The sequence below is a fragment of the Propithecus coquereli genome, unplaced genomic scaffold, assembly GCF_000956105.1.
Source record: "Propithecus coquereli isolate 6110/MARCELLA unplaced genomic scaffold, Pcoq_1.0 Scaffold24, whole genome shotgun sequence".
NCBI classification, from domain to species: domain Eukaryota; kingdom Metazoa; phylum Chordata; class Mammalia; order Primates; family Indriidae; genus Propithecus; species Propithecus coquereli.
Genome location: NW_012147952.1, coordinates 5,093,154 through 5,113,555, shown reverse-complemented (window position 1 = coordinate 5,113,555; position 20,402 = coordinate 5,093,154). Strand labels below are relative to the sequence as shown.

General features: G+C 42.0%; 1 protein-coding gene across 1 annotated transcript in view; it reads left to right on the top strand.

The window, feature by feature from the left end:
• Window positions 1–20,402, top strand: part of IMPG1 (interphotoreceptor matrix proteoglycan 1) — a 171,429-nt gene that overhangs the window by 146,555 nt on the left and 4,472 nt on the right. The window contains exons 14-15 of the mRNA XM_012646044.1: window positions 331–550; window positions 17,220–17,418. Of these exons, the coding sequence (XP_012501498.1) occupies window positions 331–550; window positions 17,220–17,418 (419 nt within the window). The remainder of the gene's footprint in view (window positions 1–330; window positions 551–17,219; window positions 17,419–20,402) is intronic.

The following is a 20,402-nucleotide window of genomic DNA, read 5'->3' as shown; positions in this document are numbered from 1 at the left end:
ATAACTGACTGAACCTGGCATTCCAGCTTTGCTGATAGCATTGGCCTGGATTTTTAAAAAGTCATCTATTCTCATAATTCATCATGAAGAAAATCACTGCCCATCCATCTCAATACACAGATAGAAAGGTGGAAATGTGGAACATAATTACTGCAAATAGATCATTAAATAGTGGTGTTCTGGTCTCACATTAAATCCAAAAACAAAAATATAAACAATAAAAAGGAACTGAAATTTATGCCTCAGATAATGAAAAGTGAATATAAATAGAATTAGCAGCAGCTGAGCACTCAGAACACAACTAAAAGCAAACCATCTTTTATTTTGCAGCTGGTTCCATATCTACGATCCAATCTTACAGGATTTAAGCAACTCGAAATACTTAACTTCAGAAATGGGAGTGTGATCGTGAACAGCAAAATGAGGTTTGCTAAGTCGGTGCCGTATAACCTCACCAAGGCAGTGCACGGGGTCTTGGAGGATTTTCGTTCTGCTGCAGCCCAACAACTCGATCTGGAGATAGACAGCTACTCTCTCAACGTTGAACCAGGTAAGAGAATCCAAACCAGAAAGTTGTGGGAATTTTGTGTTCATTTTGTTTTGTTTTTAAGCACACAGTTAGACCTTTAGGCCACAAAAATCAAGCTAAAGTCACACTTAAGATAACCTTTTGGAAGCTACAGATCATATTCTTAGAAAAGTAGAATCCTAAGACATGCAGGTTAAAGTTTTCCCACATCAATAAATAAATAAATAATAAAGGAAGCAAAGAACAAGCACACCTCTTGCTTCACAATCTGAGAGTTTTAATTTCCCCTCAGAACAAAACTTTTGCTGTGTTTAAGCGATTTTTTTTTAAATGTAGCCCACAGCCAAGCTAATTTACATTCCGCTAGAAGTCAAAGCACTTTCTCAGTGCTCTGCAACAGCCTGGAGGGTTCCTACCTAAGAAAGCTTTCAATCACAGCTAACTATCAGAATAGCCTCTTCACGACATAATTCAGGATGAAACTCAGACAGTATCCTAAGGAAAGAAAATAATCATTAGAAACAAAATTCAAACTTGGAGAAAGTCACTTCACCATCAACAAAGAAAGAAGAAAATAATTTAGCTTCCTAGTTGTGTGCTCTAGATCAGCTTCCATGTGCACATTAAAGCAAAGAAGACTTAAACTTGGAGAAAACTCTTAAAGATGGGGGCTTAGCCCAAAGCTACGCAACAGAAAGCAAACATCTGTTCTGATAATAGAGCAGAGTGTGTACCATTGTAACCAGCTACACCCAAATTGGGAACTGTTTTCACCATTAGTTTCAAAATTCTCTTTTCTAACCAATTGAAGGAAGCTTTTTATTCCCTGGAGGGAAAGGGGAGGAGGACTCCAGACTTACTGCCAAAGCTACCTCCCAGTCGGATTCAAAACAAAGCTTCCTAATTGGCTATGAATTAGTGAAGTGAATCTTTAACACCCTCTGGCTCTCTGTGGACTAACAATGAAAGGTTAGGGAAACGGCCTTGGGCAAAATGCAAACCAAAAGGCTCAGTGGGAGATATTTATCTTTGAAAAAGCAGGGCTTTCAGCAACTTTAAGAAAATTGCCTGAGTACCTTAGTAAACAGGATCATTAAAAAGACAGAAAGCTCAGTAGGCACAGAGCCTGCAGTACTTACCTCTGAATAGGAGCCACTAAGTAAGCCCCTAAGAAATCAAAGACCTTCTAAATGCTAGGGAGATACTGCCTCTGCCCTGGAAAACTGCCTCAGAACTGAGAAGGAACCAGGGGGTCCTTGCCAATTAGGATCAGGAGGTGAATTTCTTCAGCCAGTTAATAAAGATAACAGGAAGTACATGGGGACATCTTGGAAAGCATAAGGGAGGTGAGAGCCCAGTCCCCTCCCTCCCTTCCTCCCTCAGGGCGCTGACACTACCTAGGGACCCAACCAGCAACACATAGTCCCTGTGAGGAGCCAAGTTAGGTGTTCAGCTGTGGGAACATCTTCTCAATGTAGGTGCCACTTGAGCAGTGCCTTAAAAAGAGGGTAGGAAGCCATCCGTGCGCTGCCAGGGATGTGTAAGGGACACTGGCAATGTTGGAAGGAAGCACAGCGCAGCAACGGCCTTGGTCCCCAGCCCTGAATGTGAGTCCTGTGTGCTAAGGGTAGCCCTTCATTTCCACAGTTGGGAAGTGGAGATGGTAACATATGTGAGGAGTAACTGAAAGAATATTTACAGTACTTAGCACAGGGTTTGACAAATCGTAATTGCACAGGGGCCCAGGGCTGAGTTCCCCTTGGCCCTCTGAAGATTGGCTGAAAAATCAACTTGCAAAAGTAAGATTAATTGGTGAAAAGGCATACAAATGTATTTAACGTGTACACAGGAGCCTTCAGAATGAAAACTCAAAGATACAGGAAACATCGTCCATTGTTACGCTTACGTTCAACAGAGTACCGACAGCTGTGTAGAAATATGAATGGACGAAGAGGGCATGATATAACGCTAATAGACTGAGCGAGGAAACCCTGCAAAGCCTGTCTGTCTAGATTCTTCTCCACCTCTCTGAGCATGTATTTCTTCCTTCCAGGTGTGGGGCAGGACCCACCCTGGAATGGGGATCTTATTGACCTACAGTCAAACAAGGCAGGTCGGATAATTTCTTCATACCCAGTTTTTACACAGACAGGGCAGAGGGAAAGTTAGAGCAATATTTTTAGGTTTTATGGCTGGCTTTGGGGAAAAAGGGCTTCTGGCTTCTATGCCCTGCCTTGCGGAAGAGGGATTCTAGTTTCTACGGCTAGCCTCAGGGGAGAATGAGGGACCAGAGACAGGAGGGCAGGAGAAGTTCAGAGAAAAACATTTGCTTCTGAGGCTTTTATTTTGGGGTGCTGTTTTCTGAACCCCAATAGTTGCCTAATAAATGTTAGCAGTTATTATTGCAACATTGTCACAATTAACTATTCATTGGTGGCCTGCTTAGGGAACCAGCAAAAACAATAAAAAGTAGCATGACGAAGTATTTATGTGAGGGTTGCAACCAAAATTATTTTCACTAATTTCTTGTGAACAATTCTGCTATGCAACCTTTCCTCTAAGAAGCCAATGGCAGTAAAAATGAGATGGTGCTAACATCAGTTTCAGTCTTTGCTAGCGCCAAATATAGCTGAGCTAAGAATGCCTTCGGGCTACCCAGTGTACTATGGGGTACATGCCCAATTCTTACTTTTAATGATGGAACAATAGGGGAAAGCCGGTGCACGCTGGGAGACCTGAGGAATTACTTGCTCGCTTTTCAGAGGTGTCTCAACCCCGAGCCTGAACCAGCACAAAATCCTCCAGAGAAATAGACATGCTAAAGCCAGGTGAAGCAGTGAATCTGAATGAAAGCTGCTGAATGAATGAATGACCACTCATGGTACCTATAAGGGAGATACTTTGCAAAAGCCACTGAAATGTTACACTCAGCTTTTCAGTCAACTCTATTCCTTACCAGATACCTGGAGAGTGACGAGGTCTAAATTTTAAATACATTCGTGAATGAGTGGAAGAGGTCTGCCAAGCAACGGCTGCGGTGAGCCAGTTAGGACGTGAATAATGCTTCAGCTAAAGGGTTTGAGGACAGCAGAATTAGAAAGCCAAATATTGATTTTGTAAAAGTTAAACAATGAACTGTATGAATTCATCTATGTAAATTTAAATGAATAAATCCAGTATTCAAAATGGGTCCTATTTACAGTGTGCTGTGCATAGGTGAGAAGCCACTGTGCCAAAATGCCCCCAAAGGTTTTCCTCCTGATCCACAGTGAGGCGGAAGGAAGAAGGTATGAGCAGGCAGGGAGGGACAGGCAAGGAGTGGAGGTGGGCACAGGGGGTAGTCACTGATCAGGTGGGCTGCCTCACTGACAGCTGGGGGCCCTAGTTTAGTTACTTCATCAAAGGCAAAGGCAACCAGCAAGTGGGCACTAGAGCTGGCGATCAGGACCTTGACCGTCTTCTACGTGATGAATCCAAAACAGTAGCATTCGTCCACCGCCATACAACATGTTAACGTGGGAAAGCCAGTCCTTGCCCAAAGGAATTTGCAGTGTGGTGGGAAAAGGACATCTAAGAACTATGCTGGGATCAAAACTATGTATTTTTGGCCAGGCACGGTGGCTCACGCCTGTAATCCTAGCACTCTGGGAGGCCGAGGTGGGCGGATCGTTTGAGCTCAGGAGTTCGAGACCAGCCTGAGCAAGAGTGAGACCCCGTCTCTACTAAAAAAATAGAAAGAAATTGGCCAAACAACTAAAAATAGAAAAAAAATTAGCCGGGTGTGGTGGCGCATGCCTGTAGTCCCAGGTACCTGGGAGGCTAAGGCTGGAGGATCGCTTGAGCCCAGGAGTTTGAGGTTGCTGTGAGCTAGGCTGACGCCACGGCACTCTAGCCCGGGCAACAGAAAAAAAAAAAAAAAAAGACTTTTTACTGACCACTTTCTCATGTGCCAGGCTGCCCGTAAATTCCTGTGGGCTTGGGAATCACTAAAGATGGTCCCATAATGAAGAGAGCACTGAGTTTTCCTTTAAATCTATTTCATTAAGACCTGATAGACTAAACAGAAGGGAGAATGTAGGAGTAGAAGTGAATGTAAAGAATCCTAGTCGCTCGGGGTTGGTCAATGAGACAGCCTTCGATGGTTGGCGATGGTCAGGACTGAGCAGGCGGTGACAGCTACAAAGGGCTGGAACTGGGAAGGCAGGACACAGACTGTGCAGGGTACACAGCAGCACCACCTACCACTGGAGGGAGGTGGCTGCAGGGGGAAGGAGGTGTGTGGTGGTCACGTTCGCACTGGCACAGACTCGCAAACACCACCCTCATTCACACCTACGCGTCCTAGTTCTACTCCAGGAAAGAGATAGCACCAAAATCCATTAAAACTCACCACCATTGCTTCTGAACACAGTTAATTCATTTCTTAATTCTGTGAATCTGCATATCTTATAAAACCTCTTGAACATGCAATTTAAAACACTGTTCTAAAAAAAATAGCCTGTACAGTTACAGTGAAGTATTTCTAGCATCAGTACTGCTATACCATTTTAGTTTGGGGAAATACATACAAAAAATTTTTTTATTATAAGAGAAGTAGGTGTCTAAATTTTAAAACGAACTAGCTGAAAATGTGCAGAATATGATTTTCAATCATTTCCTTTTTTTAAATCTAGCACTATGACAGCTATTTTGCTCCTAGTTTTTCAGTGTGACTGGCCGATCCAGATTTTTCTCCTTTTGGTGGTATATTTGAGCATAAGCTGTCATGGTGACTGACAGACGAGCTGATTACAGTGTCCTCCTAGTACAACCAACCAGTGCAACCAACTGATCTTGCTGCCTCTCAGGTCACTGGACCCTGAACGAAGATAATTACTTCAGGTTCCTGGAGAACAAGGACCTAAATTCTGATTTACATGGCTCTTGACTCTATTGCTGAGGGGGTCTTTTCAGGTGTTGAAGGCTCAGGCTAATGCACAGCAGGACCCGTCCTCCAGCACGTAGGAGGACAGGCTGGAGGAGCACTGACCATCACAATCCCTGATGACACCAGGTCACTTTAGCAAACACAAGAAGCGCTCCTGATTCAGGTTTTGATCAAGTATTTGCTTGAACTCACTGATGCTGGTCCAGTCTGCTGAGGAAATTCTCCTTGAAAGAGAAGTCAAAGGCAGAAATCTATAGAGAGAAAAAGGGCAGCTGCTGGAAATACTGCATGTCAGGAATAAATACTTAGATTTGTCTCTGGGAAAGAATCCCGAGAATCTATCCTTGGAAAATGGAGAGGCCATCCTATGATTTTAACCTTCTTCCCAGCCAGGATGACCAAATATAGCACAACTGAGTTACTGGATTTCTCACCCTCTCACCCTTCCCTGACCACCTTCTTGGAAGAGCTGAGAGAGTCTCGCTGATGCTGCACAACTCTGGAGAGTGAGCAAGGTCCTCCTTCCTCAAGGCCAGTGTCTGCCCAGCCTCCAGAGTCACGGCCCTGCCCACCCCTGCCTCCCCCAACCCTTAACAAAGAAGCACCCTCAAAATGTAGAAACCATAATTGTCACAGATAGTGAGCACACGTCAAAGTTTTGTTTAACTTGTTAAGAAAGGAATTATTAGGATAATAAAGATGGTTAAAGAGGATATGGAAACTGGGATTTTATTATTTTAGTATGTAGCCAGAGAACAAAAGAGAATGATGAAATAAGATTGGTACATATAAAACAGAAAATACAATCCTTATATCATCAATTTTTTTATGTATTAACTTCTAACTTTATAGAGTTGTAAAATGTCTGGGCCATAATCAATGGTAAATAGTGAGTCAAACAAAGTTACTGCCTTCTATGCGTCAGCAAACTTTTTTTTTAAAGGTCCAGATAGTAAATATTTTATGCGTTGCAAGCCAAAAGGCAAAATCAAAGATATTATATAAGTACTTATAACCATTTAAAAGTTAACCATTCAAAAATGTAAAAGATATTCTTAGCTTGCAGGCTGTACAAAAGCAAGTGGCTGGTCAGATTGGCCCACAGGAGGTCCCTGTCTACCAGTGGGATTGTTAGTAGTCTGACATGACATTGAAGGTCATGCAGTCAACTTTTCTCCTTATTTCCAAATATTGGATGATTTTTCTTAAACCATCAACGATTGCCCAGCCTCTTTCTCTTGCCTTTGCTGTTACAGAAAAGTTAGATAAGTAAATGACAATACAATCAGGATTTGGATCCCTGTTCATTCACACACACAGTAAGCAGTTATGAATTATCTGCCACAAGTCAGACACTGTGATAGCCACCAGGACCCAAAGGGGAAGAAAATTCATCTCTGCTCTCAAGGAGCTAAATGCCTAAGAAGAAAAATAGAACCACATAGAAAAAGCTATTATAGGGTCTGTTAAATACTGGAATCAGAACTGTGAACAGAAATGTTATGAAGTACAGAGGAGGGAGTGATTAATTCTACAGAGTTGAGGGGGTATCATGGCAAGCTTCGCAGACAGGCAATGCCGTTGGGCTGGGCCTTGGTGTATGATGGTGGTGGGCCCAGACAGAGAAGGGCAGCAAGGGGGTATTCCGGGAGAGGCAGGAGGAAAATGCAGACATTTCTGGGAATATCTGGGTGCTTCAGTTATTCCACTGTGATGACAGCTTTGCATATGGAGTAGGGAGTGAAGGGAGCTCAGATTGGAAGACAGGGAAAGCCAGACTGAGCCAGTTCGCTTAAAGCCAGTTTGTCTAAAAACCCCTGTCCAATCTACTTGCATCCATTTTGGTGTCCTAGTTCTCTTTCTTTTTTTCCCCCATGAACTATGGTCTTTTAAAATTAAACTTTAATAAAATTTTGGAAAGCTCAAAAAGTCTTCTAAGTAAGTACTAGACAGGCCTCAAAGTGTTCTCAAGTTTATAAACTAAAAACACAGCTTATCATTCATAAAGTATTGCAAGTTTGGAAAATACTTAGTAAAAAAATATAAATAGGTACAAAGAGTACAACATGGATTAATTTGGGTTTTTTTTTTATTTTAAATGCAAAAAGTAAGGCAAAAGTTAATAAAATCCCTTAAGAATTTAAAAAGACTCCAAACATATTTTGGGGGAAACCAGTTCTAAGGAAATGGACAGGAGGTGGATTGATTGACGTGTATCCTATGAAGTAGGTGTCTGGAGGCCAGGGAGAGGCCAGGGCTGAAAGTATACATTTGGGAAACCTCAGTGAAGCCAGAGAAAAAGTAAAAAAATGACCAGGGCAATGTGCAGGGCAAGAGGTAAAGAGAGCTGGGAACAGAACTCTGAGAAACTCCGTCATTTAACAGGGAGACAGAGGACTGTCAGTAAGGGCAGTCACGGAAGAGCAGTGCGGAGGGAGGGAAAGCAGGGGAGGATGACTCTGCAGAAAGCCTCAAAAGAGAAGCAGCAGAAGCCGGGTCCACAATTTCAGCAGCTGTGAGTGAACAAAGGGTGGAGGTAGCATAAGTGGACAGCTAAGGGTCTTTAGAACCCTTCAGTGAGGTTGGAATGAAATGGAAAATGAGAAAGTCAACAAGCTCTGGTCACCTCCCGCCTTAGAATTTAGAGCAAGGAGCCCTCAGATGTTAGGTTCCTTCCTTTCCAGAAACCAGATGATTACATTTCAAAGGGACGGCTCCCAGGCTCTTGAGAATAACTTTCCTTATTCTCAAATTGTAAAAGTGACAAGAGACTTTTTAAAACATTTACATCTCAAAGATGCACAGTAAGAATTTGCAATTACCAGTTTTCTTAACTAACTGCTCTAAGAAAAGGGAGGTCGAGGGCCTGGAGTCAGGATGGAGCCGGTCTGAAGTTTAGTGAAGCCAGGGGAACAGGAAGGCTCTCTTGGTCAGAGTCATATTTCTTGTCTATGCCCCCAATTTTATTATATTTACAGGCAATGCCCGGACAGACTATTCATTTAGTTTCATTTGCAAAATTTGACACAAATTCCAATCAAGTCTTTCTTTTTTCTTTTCTTTTCCTTTTGCCTAATGTCAGAGTGGGAAAGTAGTTTGCAGTATTAATGCCGGGAGGGGGAAATATTATTCCATCACTACTTTTCAACTAAAGAGAAGAGAGAATTTGAAAAATCTTATGCGATTTCTCGGTGAATATCATTTCACATTCAGATCAGCATCTGAATTCCTGGATGTGTCCTCTAAGTGAGGGTTAGCAATCCGTTAGGCCAAATAACCCCTGCAGAGGTGCAGGCATGTAGGAGAAGCTGCACGCTGTTATTACTGCATTTGGTTTGCCATTTACCTTTTGAAAATCCCCTGAATAAATGAATCTGTGATGTAAAAAGTATAAACCAGTGTAGAACTTTCTGTGATTTATCAACTGAAAAACTGAATAAATCACAGCTTGCTCGGTATTCTGCCAGCATCCCCGGCAACTAGAGGAGTCTTTCATTTAGGCTGCTATGAAAATTCTTCAGAAGTATGTAGGGCTTTTGTGCCAGTTAGTTGTGCAGGTTGAAGATTTCAAAAATGCAAAACCACATATAACTTATTCTCTCCTTGAATTCCTAAGAAGCCTCCTCAAAAATGGGCAGCCCTTGAGGCTGCTAAATGGTAAACATTAAAATTAATTACAGTCTGGCATCTAGGACACTTTTGCAAAAAATGTGGATCAACAAACTCATTTTCTCTAGAAAATGCATAATTCGCAAGACTCTCATTTAATCACCAGCTCAGAAATGGTAGTAGATGTCACTCATCACAACATAGACAATAAAACAATGATAATAGCTACTATTAAGTGACAGTATTTTAATCTTAATCAATATGCAATGTATGTATTTTTCTCCCCATTATATAGACGGAGAAACTGTTTCAGAGAGGTATAAGTAATTTACCTTTTACTGGTCACACAAGTGCTGTAGCTGGAATTCAAAGCCAGGTTTGGGTGCCTCTTTCAACTCTACCCTACAGCCTCTTTACAAAAAGAAGTCTTATAAACCCTCCAAACTGGATATACAGAAGCTGTTTAATTAGAAAATGTCACAACACACTTCAATTTAATTAATCCTAAATGAATCTGTTAGTTTCTACACTTCACCAAATGAAATTTCCTATAATATTTTGTCATATTCTTAGAATGCAAAAAAAAAGATGTTCACTTCCACAAACAAAAGTCCCAAATATCCAAATGTCCCTTTTATATGCTGGAGCAGTCATAAGAATTACCCATCCAGGTAATTCTCCCCACCCTCTCCCCTCTCCCTGGCCCCCTCATCTCCTACATCCCTGGCCCTGTCTCCTGGGATTACACTGCTGGCCCTTTGCCTCTTGCGATGCCCATCTCTACAGAGTTCCTGTTTAATGCCTGTTTCCACAGAGAACCTCAACACTAGCTGGACTGCCAGATACATTTCACCCCTCTCCAGGGTTTCAGCCTGTGCCCTCATTCCACACCTCACCACCCCTTCCAGCTTCCTTAAGATACTCCTGGAGCCCTTCACCCAACTCCTTAATGCAAACCCCTCCACACAAGTCTGGATGTTAGCCCAGCTGCAGAGCCACCTCCCACTTCCCCTGATGTCAGAACTCTCCCTCCACTGATCCTGGGACATTTAGGCCCTCACCCTAACACCAATTCACCCAGAACACCTCTGTTTGGCAGATACGGATAATGGCTGAGAGCTGAGATAATTCTTCAACCTCACATCCAGGGCAAATGAGTATGGGTATTCATGCATCCACTCATACAAGAAAGGATTACTGAGAGCCTACTATAAACTATGGGTGGTGGTTGTTCTTGAGAGTGGTGGAGAACTGAAATAGAATTCAAAGTGTCTCACATCGCTTGCCCCTCTAAACCAAAAAGAACTCCCATTTCCACAAATGTGCGTTAAGCTCATGGGCCTGGTGCTCTGCTATGCGCTGTTTATCATTGAATATTCTCACTCTAATCTTACACTTCAGCAATAAGACATAAGCAAAACATTTTGGCTAATAACAATAAAATAAGGAAGCAATGAAACAATAACTTAAATATATTTTTAAATTTTTCTTTTAATCATTGAATTGCATCAGCAGTTTTGGAGATGTCAGGAAGCACTCCTGTTGTCTTTATCCTGGTACAACAGCCAGCATGGGAGATTTATATTTGAGTTGGAGGGACAGTAGTAATCAGCTGATTTTAAACATTCCATTTTATAGACGAGAAAGGTGAGATCCAAAGAGGCTAACCTATGTTCCCAGACCACAAACGATTTCTGGGAACCAGGCCTTCCCACCCAGGGCGCTTTCCTGAGGCCCGTTCATTGACAGAATGGATGTGCGGGTCCGCGCCCTCTCGGGCTGCAGCTACTCCCACAATGTTCTCAGGATCGGGGGAAATAAGCCCGATGGGCCCGTGTGGAAGGTGAGGTCCCTGTGTTGCATCTCAGATGAACCCTCAGTAGAGGGACATATTTATTCAAGTTACTAGGCGCTAAGCCCCAAGTACTACTTAAAAATGACATTCGGGCATTGAGAACAGTCAGACTGCCAGGGCCGCATTAAGACTTCCTGGGCTCTAGGCCCTTTTGCCTTCATGAATATTAATAAAGAATATCAATATTAATTAAGAATATTTTAAAATTATATCTTAAGACTGCATGACTGTAAGGACAAATATAATTCAGGTTAGACTGTATTAATTTTTTTCTGCCCATTTTAAAGGAAACATTTTCACAGGCTCCTAAAAGTATGGTGGGCCCTAGAGCCGTGCGTCCCTGCACATTGCTGTTGATCGTGATGAGTAGGTTTGCCATTCTCTGATGCCCCAGGTAAAGGAATGACCCCTCACCTCCTCCTCGCCTCTGACAAAGCCATGACCACAAAGCCTTGGCTATGAGTTGTGGGGAGGAGGGCGAGGCGGCCCAACAGCTGCCCCCCTGCGGGCGGGAGCGCCCTGGTCACTTTGTGCGGCGCGAGGCTTGGGCGCGCGGGGCGGGGCGGGGCCGCCTGACTCCGGACTCCAGGGCCGTAGCTCTCTGCCTTTTTGAAATGAGAAAAGATGACCCCGGAGTTTCTGCCACATGACCCCAGCTGTGCAGGCCCGACCTGCCGCTGTAATCGCGGAGTAACAATGGCTCTATCAGCCGTCCCCTGGAGCTGCTCCCGCTACCGCTCGAATTCCTCCCAGACCTCGCTTCGCTCCACCAAGGCGCACGGCACGCTGGTTTTTAAGGAGGCAGAAATCAGTTCGGGTACTTAAAATCTCATGCGCTAAGTCTAGTCCTACTTCTTTTGCAATTGAGCGCCATCTAGCGAACACTCGGTTTCATCGCATAAGGGAAAAAAAAAAACGCCCACAAAAGAGACCCAACGGGCCCTCAGCCCAGGTGGAGCCTGAATTTTAGACAAACTGAGTTGAAATCCCGTCCTGAGCTGAATCCAGTCAAAGGAGATGTTTTGCTTTCCGTCCAACACGTGAGTGAGATGGTGACGGCGCAAGAGGAGGAGATGATGAAATGATAAAGGTTGGGGAGAGAAGGCAATCAGTACCCAGCCACCAGGGCTTGGGGCAAGCGCATGGGGACAATGTGGGCGTGGGGAGTGGGGCATGAACTTGAGTTAGAGAAATGCGAGTCTGAGATCCTCTCTCAGAGGCCTGGCAGACGTGCCGGCCCTATTTTCAGGCCTGACAAGCATGACTGCATTTGGCATCAGAAACAGGAAGTTTGAAAAAGAGACAGACTTGTACCATCAGGGACCTATGACTTCCAGGAATTTATAAACTTCTTGATGACAGGACCGTAATCTTTTTTGCTTTAACTGTAAAATGCCTCAAAGTGTTCCCTGCAGGCAGGGGACATTGATTTAAATGCTTTTTGATCACATGATGAAGAACTGAGAGACATCCTTCCTCCATCAGCCAATTGGGAATGCCTTTCAGCTCCTTTGAAATGCATAAAGTAGACATTATATAAGCAAATCCAGGGAAGAAACTGATAGATAAAATGCACTTACACTGAAAATCTCAGAATGATACAAATATTTCCAAGCCCTACATGGCAGCTTGAATATTTCAAACCATGTTCATGGCTGTCACATTCGAACACCAGAAAAAATGATTTGGAGCCACTGTGCTGTCAGACTGTACTTTCTACAAGAAACGTTCTGCCTCTGCCTCATGAAAGGGTGGTGGCAGACAATGGTTTTGAGCTTTTGTTAAGTTATTCCACGGAAAGCATTCATGGAAGTCTGATCTATCAGCTGATCAAAGTGGAGATGCTGGTGTGGAGGGGATCTCACTTTCCCCCATCCCCTATTAGCCCCTTGGAGCCCTGAGGTATCTCCTGGAAACCCCTTATGTGAAAACCACTAGAATGATGTAAAAAGCCAAACATTGTAAACAGACAGGTATGAATGTTAATCTTGGGTTATACTTACTAGCTAAAATGGGCTTCAGTTTTCTCGCCTATGAAAATGATGTCAGAAATATCCATATGGATTTGGAAGGTGGTTATGAATGTTAATGAAGACACGTATTTAAAGTGCCTGGCACAGTGCCAAACACATAATGACCCTTGGTAAAGGTGAGCTCCCTGTCTATATAGATAATTGCCCTTTTCTACTCCTGGTGAAGCTGGAGATTCAGGCTCATGGTCCCTCCTGGGGACACTTCAGGTACAAGGCCCGACATGGAATGACAGGCGTGCTCTGATCACAGCCAGAATCCACATGGGATGCTAAGGACCGGGCCAGTACCTCTAGGTGCCAGAATTGACATGGACCTTTTCTGCCAACTGCTAACTAGAAGCTACCGACACTGCTTGACTCGCCAAGGCCAAGTGCCCTGGGCTGCCTCTGTGGAGAGACTGTCAAATCTGCTCTGCAGAAGAGCTATCCATATGGACGAAGAATAGAAAATTAAGTTATTTTGTCAGCAAACAATTATAATAAGCCCAGAGGCTGCCCTAAACCATACTAGGTATTTATTGAATGTGACCCTTACAGGCTCATAGTGAAACCTCTCTATAGTGTCAACCATAAAAATAATCTGTTTAAAGGGGATTTAAGCAAATCCAGGAAGCTAAAGCAGTTATAGACCAATTAGTCTACACACCAATCATGAGGATTTCACTTCCTCAGATCCACTAACAATTTTGATTATGACATGAAAATATTCTCCTAGAAAATGGCATCTACTTTTTTCCTTCCTAATCTGTTGATCTCAAGTCTACATAATGTGTAGATTATTATTGACCAAATCAAGAGCAAAAAGTGGGAAGTTCATACTAATTTGTTTTGTACAAATGCTTGGGGATGTGTAAGGAGGAGACAAATATTTGTATGGCCCACCCAGGAATGAGTCTATCATTCTAAGGAGAAAGGTCTTTGCGATATGACAAAGAAAGAAAATGATAATCACGTCGGGAAAGCTTTGCTTAAGAAAGTCCTGCAAGTTAAACTTCCATTCATCATATTAATAGAACCAATCTTTTTTCTTGTATCTCTTTCGTGGCTCTTCCTCCCCAGAATTAACCCACATCCAATTCTCAGTCTTTTCCTAAAGCCCAAAGTTTCAGTTGTCCCTTGAAAAATGACATGTCAATAAAGAGGGTCATCAAAATACATAGGGGAAATATTTTTAGGGTAATGAGAGTTGCTTCACAGATTAATGTTGTAAATATGGTCTTTCCGTTTTGACTCTATCTGCAATTGCCTTCACTTGCCATATTAGGAGACAGTCCAACGGTTCTCCCTTGGGGCTCTTCCCTTCCCTGGAACTTCTCACACAGTCCACAGAGAGATAGGAGTAAGACCCCATCAGAGGACTTGAGCACAAAGAGGCATGATATGGGGAACAATCAGCTTCACTGGCTCTCACCTCTAATTTGCTCACTTTACTTCTCACCTGTAAAGTGAGCAAATTAGTCTAGAAGGTCTCTAAAATACCTCCTAGCTCTAAAATTCTATCGGAAATGTAAAATTTTAAACATGGCTAAAATAGAAATCTAAAACAATGAGCTGGTCTAAAATTCTTAGTGCTGAAGGTTTTGAAAGACTACGTTGATATTTGTTGAATGAATGAATGTTGTCTTAGTAACCCATGAAGGCACACACAGCAAACAAAATGTAAGCTCGGTGATTTAAAGTTTCCTACTTCTCTGTAGACTGGTCCTAAATAAATAACATGGGGAAAGCAAGTATTTTATTAACTGGTTGCATTTATTCTTCAAATATAAATAGTTCAGGACCCCCAAATTTGGATAAATTCATTTCTCCAATGATGTCTTACTGTGTACTATGTAGCTTACTGATGCATAGACTATTCCTGGCTGGACTAAAGGAAATTATGATAAAATATAAATATATACTTTCATGGAGAGACTCTTTTGGTTATCACACATTTCCTATTACTCCTCAGTCGCAGAATCCGTGCATTCATCAGCTTTCCAAGTTAAATATATTTCTCCATTGCAGGGAGAAGGAAATGGAACCTCCGACTATTCCCTCTCAGCTTCTGTTTTCAAGACTACAGTTCTGAGAGTAAAGTTGCTGACAGCTGTTATTTACTAAACCAGGGCCTGGACGTGAAATCACCTGGATTGTCAATGAGAATCTGAGTTATTTCCTAAACAGTGACAAGGATCCCTTAACTAACATGCCAGCTTTAGGAACTGTGAGGCAGGGAAAGCCCGTTCACACTACCCAGGCCTGATTGTCCAAAAGGGATCCACAGGTGGCAGAATATACAACTTCACATAAGTTGTATTTTGGCAGACCTACCTTGCTGGGAGACTCCAAAATGTGTGTCTCAAGGACCTGCTCTTGCCCAAACATTTGCGCTGGTCCCACCGACCTCCCTCACTTTAACATCTTCCACCACAAGGAGGCGCTGGATCAGAACAGTGAACAAAGCGGTTCCTTGAAATTCCCCCCACCCTCACACAAGAGTTTCTGTGGTCAGTGTATTTGGCAAAACAGCTGACTACTTTCTCTGCTTGAAGATTCACAATAGACATTAGCTTATTAATGACCCTAAAAATGTTTAAAAGTAAAAAGAGAAGGGGATGACGTTGGAAGGAAAAAGAGGGCAAGACAAAGAGGGAGAAGAAACCTGTTATATTTACTTCACACAGCATTTTTAAAAACTTATTTAGCTACTGAACTTTTTATTATAAAACTTATCCAATCCTGCCTTACTTAGCAAATGTTTCCACTTGGGAAATATTAGAACAGATGATCTCTGAAGTCATCCTATTTCTAAAAATTCTAAGTTCTATTTACATATCTTCTAAAGCACAATTCTGATCATACCCTTCCTTTGCTCAAAAATCCTCTGTGGCTCCCACCTGCCTTGTAAATTCCAAATTCCTTATCATGGCATATATTGGACTTAGCTTACCTTTCCAGTCTTACTTAGTTCCCTTCCTTCCCACCCACAAGTCTCTCCTCTTTCTTAACTGGGTTTCCCCTGTTCTCTCTTCATATTTCTGTTGTTTTCCCACCTCTGTGTTTCTGCTCACACTGCTGTCTCCAGTTGGAATGCATTTCCCAATCTTTGCATGTACAAATGCAACCCACTTAAAATGCTCAGTTCAAAGCAATCCTCTCCATGATCTCTTCTCTAAATTTATCTTCTTTAGAACTTATTTAGAGGTCTTATACTGGACACATTGTTGGGCTTCTTGTATAGAATTATCTGTATACCTTTCTTCCCCTAAACTTCTTAGAAAAATGGTTTTATTGTATGGTTGGCTATTCCCTACTTCCTTGCACATAATAGGTGCTTATTAAAAGAATAATCTGAAGGGTAAATGGCTGATGTGATTAAACAGGAAACCATCCCAGGGCAAAAAGAACAATGGTCTGATGACAAGAAGCCTGTGCTGGTTCTGCCATTAGCACTTGGGGACTCCGGACCCCAGCCATTTGCTTCTCTGCTGAGAGCTGAATGTGCTCAGCTCTACAAAGACAAGGAAGGGCAGACAGGGGCCACTGGCCTTCCAGAGCTAAATATTCTGAGATTTGCTTGATTTCTAATCTACTTCCCAAAGATTTGAGACAACCCTATAGGATTAAAAATAGAGTAAAATAGAACAATTAGTGACAAGAAAGAAGATAATCTATGTACTTTTTAATAGGGAAGAAACAGTTAATCCGAAAGAATGAATCTCTAACATTAGGACCTTAGCAAGAGACTAAGAGGAATGTTTTTTTTTAAATTAGGAAATCATCCTAAGTTCTCGACACTGTCCACATAAATGACTACTTTCCCACTTTATAAACGCTTACTTTAAAAAAAAAATACTAACAAACAAACAAACAAAACCCTTGATTCTCTAATGCTGTGGTTATCAAAATGTGCTCCTGGACCAGATGAATCATGATCACCTAGAATCTCTTTAGAAATATAAATTCTCAGACCCCGTTCCTCCTGCATCAGGAACTCCGAGGGTGGGGCTCAGGAATGTGTTTTAACAAGGCCTCCAGGTGATTGTGAGGCACACTAAAGTTTGCACATAATTACATTTAGAACTAAATATGTCACATGTCTATAGACTCATTTTTTCAAAGATACAGAGTGTCGTTCTCTTTCCACTTCTGTCTGATATCACTACCATATACCACTCCAAAATGGAGCGATGGTAAAGGTACTTGGTCTCTTGCCTTTGACAGCTGCCAGTTTCACTGCTTAGATATCCATGCATTCATTAAAATCTTCCCCATCTCTTACAGCTGATCAAGCAGATCCCTGTAAATTCCTTGCCTGTGGTGAATTTGCCCAGTGTGTAAAGAATGAGTGGACCAAGGAAGCGGAGTGTCGCTGCAGACCGGGGTATGAGAACCAGGAGCACAGGGACCGCCTGGACCCAGGCCTTTGTGCCCCTGGCACAGAGGAATGTGAAGTCATCCAGGGAAAGGGAGCTCCATGCAGGTAGGTCAAGCACACTAACTTCACCCACTCCAAAAGTTCATTGCTTGTACTTCTGAGAAATCCATCATTAGAATAAATTCATATGGTTCTTTAAACCCATGGTTCTCAAACTTCAGTGAGTATCAGAATCACCCAGAAGAGGGCTTGTTAAAACAATATAGCTGGGCTCTGCTATGCTCTGTCTCCGAGTCAGTAGGTCCGGGTAGGGCTCAGGTGAGGCTGATGCTGCAGGTCCAAGGACCACACTTAAGAGAGCCTGCCCTAGGCTTTTCAGCAGCTTTTCCTGAAGACCAACAGGAGAGGAAGAATGAACCCATATCAGCTTTCAAAGACAGAATACTTGGTCTACTACCTTAATGGGCAGGGGGAATAAAATTTGATTTTTTCACCTGTTTGCAAACATAATAGCTTTCATCATAAGAAAGCTAGAAAATATAGAAGATTATGAGAAAGAAGGAAGAAATCCTGTTCAATTCATCACATTAACTGTTATCTTTTGGTGTCCATATTTATACAGAATTGGTTTATATAGAATTTTCTAAAGCACAATAGAATCAGACCGATTTCTTGTTTTTGTAGTCAGCTTTTTCTGCTTCGAACATTTCCCCATGTCATGAAATATTTTCTGTAGCATCATTTTTAATGATTACATATTAGTCCATTCTCTAGATGTGTTGTGATGTGTTTAATCAGTTTCTTCATTTCCAGACACAGACAGATAGGTTAAGAGATTTTTATTTTTTTGAGACAGAGTCTTGCGCTGTCACCTGGGCTACAGTGCAGTGGCCTTATCATAGCTCACTGCAACCTCAAACTCCTGGGCTCAAGCAATCCTTCTGCCTCAGCCTCCTGAGTAGCTAGGACTACAAGCATGCACCACCATGACCAGCTGATTTTTCTATTTTTTGTAGAGATGGGGATCTTGATCTTGCCCGGCCTGGTCTTGAACCTCTGGCCTCAAGCAATCTTCTTGCCTTGGCTTCCCAGAGTGCCAGGATTACAGCATGAGTGATCACGCCCAGGAAGAAATCTTTAGAAGGAGGTGAAGGAGGCAAGATATAATTGGCTTTCTACTCACAAACCAGACTTCAGGGTGTAGGTGGCCTTATGAATAAACAGGGAACAGGAAGGTTTCTATATAATACAACCTATATTATTGACAAAGGATGAATATCTATAATAATAACAGTGCCTATGTTTCAATAAAGACAAACATCCTAATACTAAAATGAGCAAAAAATACAGAGGTGCAATTCATAGAAGAAACCCAAATGATCAACAAGATGTAGATGCTCAATCTCACTATAACTCAGGGCAACCCAAAAACAGTTAAGGAGATAATAACATTTGTTGCTTGAGAGTTTGGCAAAAGAAGGTTGATGATATTCAGTGTGGGTAACAAAGAGGAAAACTAGTTCTATCAAGCATTGCTGGTGGATGTATAAATTAGAAAAGACTTTTTTCAAGAGACATTTATTAATATCTATAGTATAAAATTTTAAATTTGACTGAGGTACTCTACTTTTATACAATGATTCCTACAAAAATAGTTGCACCTGTACACTAAGATATGTGCACAAAAATGTTCACAGCATCATTCCTTTGAATCATGAAACAATTGTGTAGCCCATCAATAGGGAAATAGCTAAATAATCTAGAGTGTAATATATTAATATTACTCACTATGGAACACAGCAGCTAAAAGCAATAATATGGCTCTACTGGAGCTGCCATAGGGGGAAAAAAAAACAAGACACATTAAGTGAGAAAGCAAATTGCAGTATGATAGATCCTGTGCATGTAATAAATTAGTAACAAAACTATGTACTTATATTAGGTTTGACCATATGGCATTGCCATTTTGTCAGTCACAAATCATCAAATATTGGCGGTTTTGTATGGTTCCATCTACTATGTAAGTAAATACATAGTAAACATGTGGAATAATAGATACACATAACTGTCATTCCAGTTAACAATGGAAAGGAGTGGAATTGGGTCCAGGTTTTTAATAATGAGAATAGGTTCACATATCATTTGTGTAATTTTTTAAAGGTTTTTTTTTTAGACTAGTCAAGTGCAGCAGTGAGAAGGGGGGAAGAGTAGTACAAGGAGTCGGATCTGTAACTGACTGTGAACAATCAATCAATGGGGACTAGGAAGGAAGACAGGGAAGAAGGGAGGAAGGGAGGGAAGTGGGGAGGGAAGGCAAGATTCTCAATTTCTTTTCAGGGGAAACAGAGAAATCCCTGTACCACTCCAATTCTGCCCTTTTCAATTGCCTGACTAAATGTTCTTTTTTATATGTTAAGTATTAAGCCCTGATATCCTCAGCATGAGGACAAACCCCTGTTGCCCCCAGGAGCTATACTACTTCAGACAGACTCTCAGTGGAGAAGAAACACAAGCATGGTGGTGCTCTGATGGTCCCTCTGGGTTCCCTCTCCTATCAGTTACTTCAGTTCCTCACAAGATGCCATCATTTGTGTGAAGACAGTTTGCTTATATGAGGATCAGCTGACAAATTAAAACCTAATCAACCACAGATTAGACACCAGTTAAAATTAGAGACTTTAGAGTTAGACCCAAGCTCAAGTTAGAGCTCTGCCCCTAACTAGGTGTGACTTTGAGCCATGTTTCCCTAACCCCGCTTTAAGCTTCAAATTTCTCATCTATATAATGGGGATAATAGGAATAAATTCATGAATTTAGGGAGGGAATAAATTAGATGCCCCTTAGTGTAAACTGTTCAGCTACTAGCATATTGGAACTGTTTGTATCAACAAAGGGCAGCCCTGTAAGGAAAAACTGAGATTCCCTACCTGGCACTTAATCCTATACTCAGAAGCAAATCTGTTGGAACACTAAGTGTTGTAACTTTGAAAACAGCATTCTCTAAAGAACTATAAACTTGGCTGCATTTCTGTTACTCTGCCTGAAAGTGAAGAGGTGGGAAAATGATACTGAGGGCAAGTGTCTTACTG